This window comes from Citrus sinensis, chromosome 3 (assembly GCF_022201045.2).
Source record: "Citrus sinensis cultivar Valencia sweet orange chromosome 3, DVS_A1.0, whole genome shotgun sequence".
NCBI lineage: Eukaryota > Viridiplantae > Streptophyta > Magnoliopsida > Sapindales > Rutaceae > Citrus > Citrus sinensis.
This window is the reverse complement of record NC_068558.1, coordinates 27,604,852-27,617,025: the sequence shown is the minus strand read 5'-3', so window position 1 is coordinate 27,617,025 and position 12,174 is coordinate 27,604,852. Positions and strand designations below refer to the sequence as shown.

General features: G+C 41.1%; 1 protein-coding gene across 1 annotated transcript; it reads right to left on the bottom strand.

Moving 5' to 3' along the window:
• Nucleotides 1-3,872: 3,872 nt before the first annotated feature.
• LOC127900684 (uncharacterized) lies at nt 3,873-4,469 on the bottom strand. Its single transcript, XM_052435878.1, has one exon. The coding sequence runs from the start codon at nt 4,467-4,469 to the stop codon at nt 3,873-3,875; it is 597 nt and encodes a 198-aa protein (XP_052291838.1).
• Between the last annotated feature and the right edge of the window lie 7,705 nt (nt 4,470-12,174).

Sequence of the window (12,174 nt, the reverse complement as noted above, 5' to 3'; positions counted from 1 at the left end):
GTCCATTTTTTGTATAAACTCGCATTTGTTTTGTAAACAATTGAACATGTATAAATTTTTAGATGTTCTCTATTGGCTTTCTTGTTTGGTTTTTGCTCATAGATTGTTTCTGCAAAATGATTGGACAACTTATCTGATTTTGCCTGCTGGTTCCTTAGTGAACCGAGCAGGAGTAGGCATTTACTTGCCTTAGTAAAATTTTTGTAGAATTAGCTGCTGGTCTTTTGTTGACCGAACAGAAGTAGACATTTACTTGCCTTGGTAATATTCTCGTAAAATTAGTTGTTGGTCTCTCGTTGTCCGAGCAGAAACAGGCACTTACTTGCCTTAGTAAGATTTTCGTAAAATTAGCTGTTGGTCTTTCGTTGATCGAGCAGAAGCAGGCACTTACTTGCCTTAGTAAGATTTTCGTAAAATTAGCTGCTGGTCTTTCGTTGACCGAGCAGAAGCAGGCACTTACTTACCTAAGGGAAATTTTTATTGGGCTCGCTAACAGGGGGATTTCATGCTGAATTCATCTTTATTTGAACTTTGAACGTATTACAAAAATACAGGATATATGCATGCGCAACAAGCCATCATGCAGTTAACAGAAATAACTTATCAAAATGAGGATTTAGTATAGCACTTTGTTTACTGGAAATACTTCTTCAAGTGCTCGGCGTTTCACGACCTCTTCACGTCTCGTCCATCTTGGTACGCTAACTTATAAGCTCCTGGTTCAGTGGCCCGTATCACCCTGTACGGGCCTTCCCATTTCGGGCCAAGAGCACCATGGTTGGGATCCCTGGTGTTTTGGTTCACCTTCCTAAGTACCCAATCTCCTGCTCGGAATTGCCTTACGCGTACGTTCTTGTTGTAATAACGCATGACCCTTTGCTGGTACTAGGCCACTTTCTGCGAGGCCCCTTCCCTTTTCTCCTCTAGCAGGTCCAGGCTTGAGCAGATCTGCTCATCGTTTTGCTCCTCAGTGAAATATTCCGTTCGATGTGTCCCCACTCCAATTTCTGCTGGGACTACCGCCTCATGACCAAAAGCTAAAGCGAACGGAGTTTCCCCTGTGGCGGTTTTGTGAGTTGTCCGGTAGGCCCATAATACTCCTAGTAGTTCGTCAACCCAAGCTCCCTTCTTCTCTCCCAATCTAGTTTTCAGGAGCTTCTTTATCAGTTTGTTGGCTGCTTCCACTTATCTGTTTGCCTGGGGGTGTGCGGGGGTGCAGAACTTCAAGTCCACCCCCAAATTTCGGCAAAACTCCCTGAAGTTGCTGTTGTCAAATTGTTTTCCATTGTCTGTAATGATGGCATAGGGGATCCCGTATCTGCAGATGATATTCTTCCAAATAAAATCCGTTGTCTTTCTCTCCGTGATTTGGCTGAGGACTCCCACTTCTACTCACTTGGTAAAGTAGTCTATTGCCACAATTGCATGTGTCGCCGCTCCTCGGCCCTTAGGTAACGGACCAATCAAGTCAATTCCCCATTGAGTGAAAGGCCACGGGGATGTCATGGTGGTCAGTTTTTCTAGGGGTTGTGCAGGAATCTCAGAGAAGCTTTGGCAGGTTTTACAGTTCTTTGCCACCCTTTTCGCATTCTGGTGCATGGTCGGCCAGAAGTATCCTTGCCGGAGTGCCTTGAAGGCTAAAGTTCTTGCTCCCGAGTGATTGCCGCATATTCCTTCATGAATCTCCCTCAGTACATAATGTGCCTCCTCCTCATCCAAACATCTCAAAAGGGGCAAGGTGAACTCTCGGCGGTACAGCACTCCATCTAGTAGCGTGTACCTCGCTGCTCGGCATTTTAATTTTCTTGCTTGCCTTTTGTCCTCTGGTAAAACTCCATCGCGGACATATGCGCGAATTGGGTCCATCCAGGATTCTCTAGTGCTTACTCTCATCACTTCTACTTCCTCCTCTATACTTGGCAAGGTCCTTACCTCTAGTGGGACCGACTTAGGTAATTTCGGATATGCAGTTGCAGCCATTCTATCCAACATATTAGCTCGGTAATTTTCATTCTGGGATATCTGTTTCACCTATACTTCATTGAAGAGTCCAACCATTTGCTTCGCCTTCTTCAAATAAAGCCCCAATTTCTCTTCCCTTACTTAGAATTGATTGCTAAACTGGTTACATACTAGCTGTAAATCTGCTCGGATTTCTACTCTTTCTGCCCGTAGTGCATGTGCAAGACCGAGCCCAGTAATGAAGGCCTCATATTCAGCTTGGTTGTTCGTAAGCTGGAACTCGAACTTTACAGCATAAGATACCTCGACACCTTCTGGGCTTCGTATTATAACTCCTGCCCCGGATCCATGTTCACCACGTGACCCATCAACCATTACCAGCCATACCCCATTTTTATCCTCCTGCTCTGCTGGTTGTTTCTCTTAGACCTCTTCCCCTAGTTCAACACAGTCAACCATAAAATCAGCCAGGGCTTGGGCCTTGATCGCTCCTCGGGGCCTGTAGGATAGGTCGAATTAGCTCAGTTCCACGGACCACTTCACTAACCGCCCTGATGCATTTGGTTTTTGGAGCATTTGCCGAAGAGGCTGGTCAGTCATCACAATTATCGGGTGGGCCTGAAAATATGGTCGCAGTTTCCGTGCTGCTGTTATTAAAGCCAGTGCCCATTTCTCCATCAATGGGTACCTAGTTTCTCCGTCTACCAGGGCTTTACTAGTATAATACATGGGGTGTTGCTTCCCTTCTTCCTCTCGGACTAACACTGAGCTGGTAGCCCATTTTGAGATTGCCAAGTACAAAAACAGCTGGTCACCTTCCCTCGGAGTTGATAATAACGGGACATGGGCCAGATACTCCTTCAACTGCCCAAACGCCTGCTCACATTCTGATGTCCACTCCATCTTCCTCTCTTTCTTTATGGTTTGGAAGAAATGGTGGTATTTATCCGTCGCCCGCGAGATGAATCGGTTCAATGCTGCCACTTTCCCTGTAAGGCTCTGCATCTCCTTAACTGTTCGGGGGGATCTCATTTCTGTTACTGCCTGTATGTTCTCCGGGTTGGCCTCGATCCCTCGGTGGCTCACTAGAAATCCCAAAAATTTGCCCGAGCTGACCCCAAAAGCACATTTCTCCGGGTTTAGCTTCATTTCATACTTCCTCAGTAATTCAAAGGTTTCTTCCAAGTGTTTTACGTGATCCCTCGGTTCTCTGGACTTTGTGATCATATCGTCCACATATACCTCCATAATATGACCGATTAAGGGCTTGAAGATTTTGTTCAACAACCTTTGATAGGTAGCTCCTGCATTTTTCAGGCCAAAAGGCATCACCCTGTAGCAAAACAAACCCATGTTAGTTATAAAGGTGGTGTTTTCCTCATCCTACTCGTCCATGGGTATCTGGTTGTATCCTGAAAAGGCATCTATGAAGCTGAGCAGATTATGACCCGCTGTTGAGTCCACCAATTGATCTATTTTTGGTAGGGAAAAACTGTCCTTCGGGCATGCCTTATTAAAATCTGTGAAATTCACACACATTCTCCATTTCCCGTTGGCCTTCTTTACCAGTACTACATTGGAAATCCACTTCGGGTACTTGGCCTCCCTTATAAACCCTGCTTTCAATAGCTTCTCCACCTCGGCGTTTATGGCCTCGTACCTTTTCTAGTTAAAGCATCTCCTCTTCTGTCTCACCGGCTTCGCCCCTTCTTGATTGCCAACTTGTGGCAAGCTACCCCGCGATCAATTCCTGGCATATCCTCGTGAGACCAGGCGGATATATTTGCATGAGACTGTAGGCAATTTACCAGCTTGCCTTTTACTGCCCCAACCAATCTTGATCCGATCTTCACCACTCTGCTCGGGTTGCTTTTGCTTACCGCAACTTCTTCCAGTTTCTCAACAGGCTCTTAGCGGCCCTTTTTAGACTCTCCTCGATTATCTAGAGAAGTAACCTGCAGTGTCTCCTTGGCCGCTGTAGCATAACAACTCCTTGCCATCATCTGGTCGCCTTTTACAACGCCAACCCCTCCGTTTACTCTGTATTTTAGTGCCAGATAATGCGTAGATACAACGCATTGGCTTATCCTCATGAAGGGTCTCCCCAGTATCATCTGGTAAGGGCTTCTTTCCTCTACCACGACAAAATCCAGCATCATCGTTCTTTCAAACGGTTTTGTCCCTACAGTAATTGGGAGTTCGATGATCCCCATGGGAGTTAGCCGTCCCCCTCCAAATCCCTTTAAAGATGTATTTATCCGTTCCAATTTTAAGTCTGCAATTCCCATATCATCTAGGGCCGACTTAAACAAGATGTTAACCGAGCTGCCTGTGTCTACCAGTATTCGTCGCAATTCTGTACCAGCCACCATTGCCTTGATCACCAGTGCATCCTCATGAGGATATAAGATACCCTCTTCATCGTCATCTGTCCACATAATAGGAACTTGCCGCAATTTTGCCTTCTTGCCTGCTGGCAAATTGAAAAGCACTTCTTTGCTAGTCATGGCGTATCTCCCGTAGTTCTTTCGTGCTATGTTTGAATCTCCGGCTAATGTTGGCCCTCCTGCTATCACACGGATGGTCGGCTGTTCACGTTCCAGACCCCTCTCAACTCATTCATCCCGCGTGTACTGTGATTCAATAACATGGGACACTCCATCTACATACTCATCCAAGTATCGGTTCCTCACTAAATCCTCCACCTGAATCTTCAGGTCACGACATTGGCTGATAGTGTGACCATGAGTGTCGTGGAATTTACAGAATCTGCTCTTATCCCGTCGGTGAGCCGGTTTTGTTATAGGGGCTGGAGGGTATAGCAGGCCTCGTCCTTCGATCCTCTCATACAATTCCTCCATGGAGATCTTCAATGGAGTGTACTGTCTATATGTCAAGCTCTGGTCTATCAGCTGAACTGCTCGGCTATCCTGAATGCCATCTCAGGCTGGTATAGTCGCTAGCTAATCTGGTTGTCCAGCCCTGGAACCATTTGCATGTAACGCTCTGGGAGTGTTGTGATAAGGGTGGGCAGCTATCTGCCTGAATTCTCGTTGCCGCTCCGGAAACGAAGTGCGCTGAGGTTGGGCTCGGCTGTGTTGGAATTGTTGTGGTCTCTGAGCTACGGGGTAAGGGTGGGATCGAGCTGATATTCCGCCCATAACTGAGGATTCCCTAGCTCGCTTTCCCGATCCGCTCCCGTTTGGGGCTCTCCGTTCTTTTCGCCTCAACTCTTCTAGCTGCTCACTCTTTATCCTTGCCGATTTCTCCTCTTCGATTTCTATATCTCGCCTCGCCTGTTCGTACCCCGCCGAATAATTCTGCATTAGGGGGCTTCTTAAGTTATACCACAATCGACCAATTTTTACGCCTTCTTTTAATCCCCTCAACGCCTGTGGGTGATTAAAAGCTCCCAAATCTAGCACGGCCCGATGATATCGCTTTACAAAATCCCGGAGGGACTCATGCTCCTCCTGTTTCATCCCCATCAGTTCCATCATGTCGTCCTCTTGGGCTACTGCTCTTCGGAACTGTTCGGCCAACTCTTGGCACATCTGCTCGTACCCTTTTATACCTCCCTGGGGCAGCTTGCGGTACCATTCTCGGGCTCGCCCCTCGAGTGTCAATGGGAACATCATGTACCTCTGAGCTGGTGTCAACCCTTGCACCCCCGTCATGTCGTTGAAATGCTCAATATGTACCAGCGGGTCACTTCGACCAGAGTATTTGAGGTCGAGGAAACGGAAATCTCTTGGGATTACTGTACCCATGATCTCGGTTGATAACGGAGATTCTTCATCCAGCATTATCCTCCAGCTCGGGGGCTTTCTCTTGCCCTGTATCTCCTCTATCACCTGCGCCAATCTGCACACCTCCCCCTCCAATTCTACTGCACGGTCAAGATCAGGTGTAGCTATCTGGTCTCGTTCTAGCTCGGCATTGTGCAACCGCTGTCTGAGCTCTCTTTCATCAACACTGCCCCTTCGGCCATTGACTTCCAGTACCCGTCCGGGAAGAGGTTGGTCCCTCCCTTCATCTATTCGTTCTCCTGAAACCCGACCAGTGCTTCTGTGGGTATGCACCCCGTTAGGTTGGTCTGTCAGCGGAGGGATTTCCTCGACTCTACGCCTCCGGAGGCTGGGTTCTGCTCCAATATCATCTCTTCCCACGGGGGTTTCACAATCCCTTCTCCGCTCATCCCTCAGCTCGTGCAGTATGGTCGCGAGAGTCTCCATTTGTTTCTCCATCCGCTCTAATCGATCTTGCATCATCCTCTCCCGGGCTTCATTTGTAATTTCCCGAAGAGTGATTGTCTCCCCAGCTTCGTTATCCTCCCTCAAAACGTCCTTCCTTGGCACATCCATGTCTAATCGTTCACTGTTTCTCCGGTAACTACTAATTCGGTGGTAGCTTTTTATCCAGCTCCCCACAGACGGCGCCAAAATGTTGATGCTTAAATATGCTCGCCTTTTGACCGACCAGATTCTTTCACCAACATTTGTGTTATCAACTGTTGCTCGAACCACTGGGGTTGGAATCGCCCTCCTTTCTCTTACTAGACCTGCGTTCACCAAAAACGGATCAGAGACGCTGGTGGTTTTGCTGGCGTAAACCCTCTGATGCCTAAGTTAGCACAAGGTATTTACGGAAAAACAGTGCAATTTGGATTCAAGAATGGTTTCTAATTTATTCGAAATTTGTAAGAAAAAGGCCTGATTGTAATTTGGCAGCGTTTTCCCTCTCTCAATTTTTTCTGTCCCTTCTTCATTGATTTCTTCCTCTTTTATAGCCGTCCTTTGTCCCACGTTTCCGTTTACCCTTTATCCCTACTTTTTCGGGTGGTGGCAGCCCCTCATGGGACTCTAACTGCTACATTACGGGCAAACGTGGGATCCCGCGTCTCCTTCAACGGTTCTGGGAAAAGCGCAACTACCGCGATTCTGTGGGATCGTGTTCCCGTTTTTTTAGGAGATGAGTATTGGCTCGGTGTATACTTCTGGTCGATACTCATCTTTGGTCGGTACTCATCTCTGGTCGGTTTTTGTCTGTCCCCGTGTTCTGTTTGTACCATCTGGCTGAAGTGATCCACGCCGATGTGGAAATAGTAGCATGGTCGACCTGGTGCTTTTATTTACTTAACACTCATTTCTTGAGATAACTTTGGGATTGAGAGGAAGATCACCTAACACTACTATCAAAGTTCAAGTTCACATCAATAATCATAGCTTAATAGTCTAATAAGAAGAATATGTGTCTATGCATCTAACCCAAAGCGTGAGGGGAAGATTGTTGCTGCCGATGGTTAGTTTATAAGTGTGAGGGAAAACTTTACCTCTTGGCTTAGCTCTTTGGTCCATCTAATATGGGTAGCCCAAAAGTCCAAAGTCCAAAATATTTGTTAATTGTGCAATTATTACTAAGCTTTGGAATTGGATGAACTTAGCCAATAGGGTATAAAAGGAAAAGCAATATGAAGCAGCTATAAGCAATTTTGCAAGAGCAAAAGTGAGAAAGAAGAGAATAAGATAGTGGCCGACTATTTTGTTTCGGGGCCGAGAGTCTTAATTTTTGATTGGACAATCGGAAGGTAAATTTAATTTCATTTCCTTTTAAATTTTGGAAAATAAGTTTTTGATATCGCCTGGCCTTGACTTTTTGTACATTCTCTCTTAAACTGATTGTCTGACATATCTATTTGTTGAGAATAATATATACTAGGCTATTAATATAAACCAAGAGTGATGAGATTCTTAATATTGTGAGCCTTTAGTATTATCTAAAAAGGAGTTTGTACTGCAATCTCATTATTACATAGTGGAAGGCTATATTAGACTATGTTCTCATTGTTTTCTTTGATTTGGATTTTTCCACATAAAATATGTGTCTCTTATGGTTAGTTTATTGACTTTGTGTTGGTTTATTTTCTACTAATCTATTTATGGTACATATCATGTTTTAATCACAGAAAGAGGAGAAGAGTTATTTTCCATTTTACGGAGTGGTATTAGAGCCCATTTTCAATCTTGGCCCAACAATCTAATATGAGTAAAGGGTGTCTATGCTTCTAACCTAAAGCCTAATGTGTGTGACGAGAAGATTATTCAGGTTATCCCTTATCAATTGTCGAAGGGGTTGATAGTTAGTTGATAAGTATGAGGGAAAATTTCACCCTTTAGCTAGCTTTTGGAGTTGAGAGAAGATCAAGACTACTTGACATCTATTAAAATATTTTAATTTTTATTTGCTCTTGTGTGGGGTTGAGATGTGATTGAAGTTAGTTATATATTATTAGAGCATCACCAAAAGCCTCTGCTAATTTTATCGTTAAAAAATTATTTACATACCTATGTGATAATTAAGAGAATGAAAAAATATGTGATTCTTTAAAAAAAGACTTTTCAAATAAAAATATAACTATTTAAAGAATCACATATTTTTTTAAAAGAAAAATAAATAGTAATTAAAACACCTCACTCTCTCCAATAAAATTAATAAAATATAAATTGAAGAGAGATAAAGTACTCTACAAAATTAAAGAGAGAAAAATATTTGTTATTTGAAGAATTTTGATTGGAGTATCTTTTAAAATTTTAACTGTTTTTGTGGCTCTTTAAATGAATGGATAGCATAATCTTATTTGAACAACATTTGACTAAAGGAATAATAATAACACATTGCAAAAACATGGGAAAGAAGAAACGGTCTTCAATCTTTATTGCGGCATACGATACAATGCAAGACTTTTTCCTGCATACGTAGCGTGTGCGTGCGGTTCGATTCCCACTCAATTGTGGACCAAAATTTCAGTAGTTGTTTTCATTGAATTTCATTGTCCTGTGTCGGTGATGTAGATGCATATGCTTACATTTAACAAGTTAATTTGCTTTGGAAGTCTCATTCTCCTTCGAAATTAGCAAGTTTTGCTGAAAGCCAAATAAAGTTCTTGATCCTTTTTTTAGGCGCATCTGCGACTTTCCTTAAATGTCTCAAGCGAGGAGGACTTTGGTGCTATTAAAGCATGGTTCTTTATTCATTCGTTGGTTGACACGTGAGTGTATATATATATTATCATGATTGTTAACGTCGAAATTTGGACTAGTTGGCTACTGATTGGATACCAAATCTTTACATCAACATTAAATTTATTTATTGGGGAAGCGGCTTACGATCACTAGCAGATAACTCACAAACACCTGAAATCACAAAGAATGGTAAGAGGCGCCGAAAGTATTTCCGGCGTGAACCCTCCGAGGTTTGAGTCAGTAATCGGGCCTTTTCGGGAAAAACAAAATAAAAAATAAACTTTGATAGTTTTTTAATGAAGAAATAATCTCAAATAACTATAATAAAAGAATCAAAATTGAGAAAGAGAGTTTTTTTTCTCCCTTTGGCATGATTTTCTTGGTGTTTTTATAAACACCCCACCCACGACCTTAGATCGTGGTAATAAATAACCATTAATGAATTAAATTTGTACCCTGATTTTTTAGAGGAGATATGTGGCGGTTATTTTGACTGAGTCCTACTTCTTTGTAACTTGGTCCGACATCTCCTCAAACCCATCTACTCATGTTCACTAGAATTACTTTCTGGTCAAGGTGATCTGCTCATGATCTTAAGACTTACCACGTGGTCGAGGTGGTTTGCTCATAGTCTCAAAATTACCACCTGGTCAAGGTGGTCTGCTCATGATCTCAAGACTTACCACCTAGCCGAGGTGGTCTACTCATAGTCTTAAAATTACCACTTGGTCGACATGGTCTACTGCCGAGGTGGTCTACTCATAGTCTCAAAATTACCACTTGGTCGAGATGGTCTACTCATGATTTCAAGAATTACCACCTGGTCAAGGTGTTCTACTCATAGTCATCAGGGTTACCACCTGGTCGAGGTAATATACTTAAGGTTACAAAATTACCACCCAGTGGAGGTCATCAAAATTATCACCTGGTTGAGGTAGTCTGCTCAAAGTAACCAAAATTTCTCCTAGTAGCCTATTAACTATTTGCTCACTCTTTACTTTGAGGAGATCGTGGTCACCTTATTTTATTCCCCAAACAATGATTGATTAAAGTATATGTTGATAAGAAATTAATGGGTAAACAAGAGTGCTCTAGGAGTATCTAGGACTTTTTTCTAGAGCATCGAAAACTTTTTTGTACAAAACAAGGAAAGAAATGAAGAAACCCTATCTCTCCTAAGATTTTTCTTGTAAAACCACTCGACCAAGCCCTAGACAATTAGCTAATAGATATATTGATAAACATAGCATCACTCTTATATAGCTAATGTCCCTCAATCAACTTTTTATGTGAACAAATTAACTATGGAGATTACTAGTTTTCTCACTGAAATTAATATGCAGTGCTTACCTCTACTTTTTTTTTTTTATAATACCAAATTAAAAAATTTTAAATACTCAAAATAAGAGATATAGGTTTTGGTGTGAATAAAAAAAATTGCTAATAAGATCTTTTCATGTATTTTTTTGTTATTTCTAAATATTTTTCTTATAATAAATATATACTTTATATTTCCAAGATTAGATATTAAGCAAATGATCCTTTTATCCTCTTTTTCTTTACATTTTTAATGCCTGAAAAATTATTAGACATTATAAAAAATAATAAGAGATAAATGATGTATATTAATTTCATTAAGAGAAACAGACAATCTCCCAAATTTATTCTAAAGTCTTGATTGATAATTTCAAGTCTCTGATCGATGAACAGTCTCGCATAAAACGTGAGGATACAACAATTACAATGACAAGGTTGTTTCATTTTGAATTGATTTTAAACTTGAAAGCAGATGCAAAAGGAAGAGCAACACGTGTAGGAGTAATTAAAATTTTTAAGCATTAATCATGAACACGCAATACACTTACGAGATTGTTTTTCTCGTTTTCTGACCTTAAAAGTCTCAGGTTAGTTGCCGAAGATCATGTTTTCTTACGAATGAGTCACAAATTCGTACGTACACATGGTTATGTTTAGGTTTATATATCTATCAATGGTAGAACTTAAACTGGTGGACCCAATCTTATTAGAAACATGAAAAATGTGATACTGGAATGCACCTACCAGCCAGCGACAAGATATAGTATCACAGTACGAGGAAGACCATTATACTAACGTCGGGAAAATCCCTGATTTCTAGATCTCCCCAAAAAAATATAAAAATAAAGGACTGTTTTTTGTCACGTTATTATTGTTGTTATTATTATATTATCGAGTTGCTGTTAAGGAGACATGCATTTTTCTACCTATATATAAATAACGATTTAGATTGCGACATATACCAACGAGTAACGTGGAGATTGGATTTCCACGCAAATTGTCAAGAATAAAGTGTGGAAGCACAATATCAAATTGGTAAACGATAAATGCAAACGTGTGAGGTGATCTATAGATGCTAGAGTTTTTTTATTACTTATAACAGTTTTCATCCTTACAAAATATGAGTGAAGTAGACGTTTTTCGAATATTTGTGAAGGTAAAAATTTAAGTAGTATTTTATAAGATTTAATGTAAACTAATCCTAACAATTAATAGTTTGATTGTAAATATCAATATATAGTCTGATGTATTAGTAATAGTCTGATTACAATATTAGTATAAAAAAAGAAAAAATTATATACATATATATAATTTACTACTACTAGTGCTGTAACTTGAGGGAATTGGCATGCAACTAAAAAAAAGAACTGATTTAAGCTCAACTAAGAGTTCCACTATTCTTATTGGCCAGCACAGTACCGCACATGTCTATTCTCTTCAAAAAATTAATGATTTTTTGCCTTGTGGCCAAACATTGATTGGAGACTTAGTACAAAATATCATTATTAATTATAAGAAGATGATCCAGTGAGTACCAATATCCACCAAATATGAGCACCTAAGCTAAATTTTGTGACTTCCGATGAATATATAGTATTTAAATCATGAACTAATCAAACAGTACGATGTGATACTATCTCTCACCATAAGGTGAGCACCATCGCCCATTATATCATTACTCATTAATTATATCCACATGATTTAGCAGGACATCTAATTCCTTACACTGGTCCACTTGATATATAAGAGCCAAAGTATTGATTGTTGTATCCTCGTCCTATAAATAGAGCGTAATCACATACACATTCTCATTCTCAATTCTTGATTGGCGGTACAGCTGAGAAATAGAGAGAACATTAAAAGGGAAAAAAAT

Excerpts from the sequence above, each read along its gene's own strand:
- LOC127900684 (XM_052435878.1), bottom strand. The coding sequence starts at position 4,469 with ATGACTAGCAAAGAAGTGCTTTTCAATTTGCCAGCAGGCAAGAAGGCA.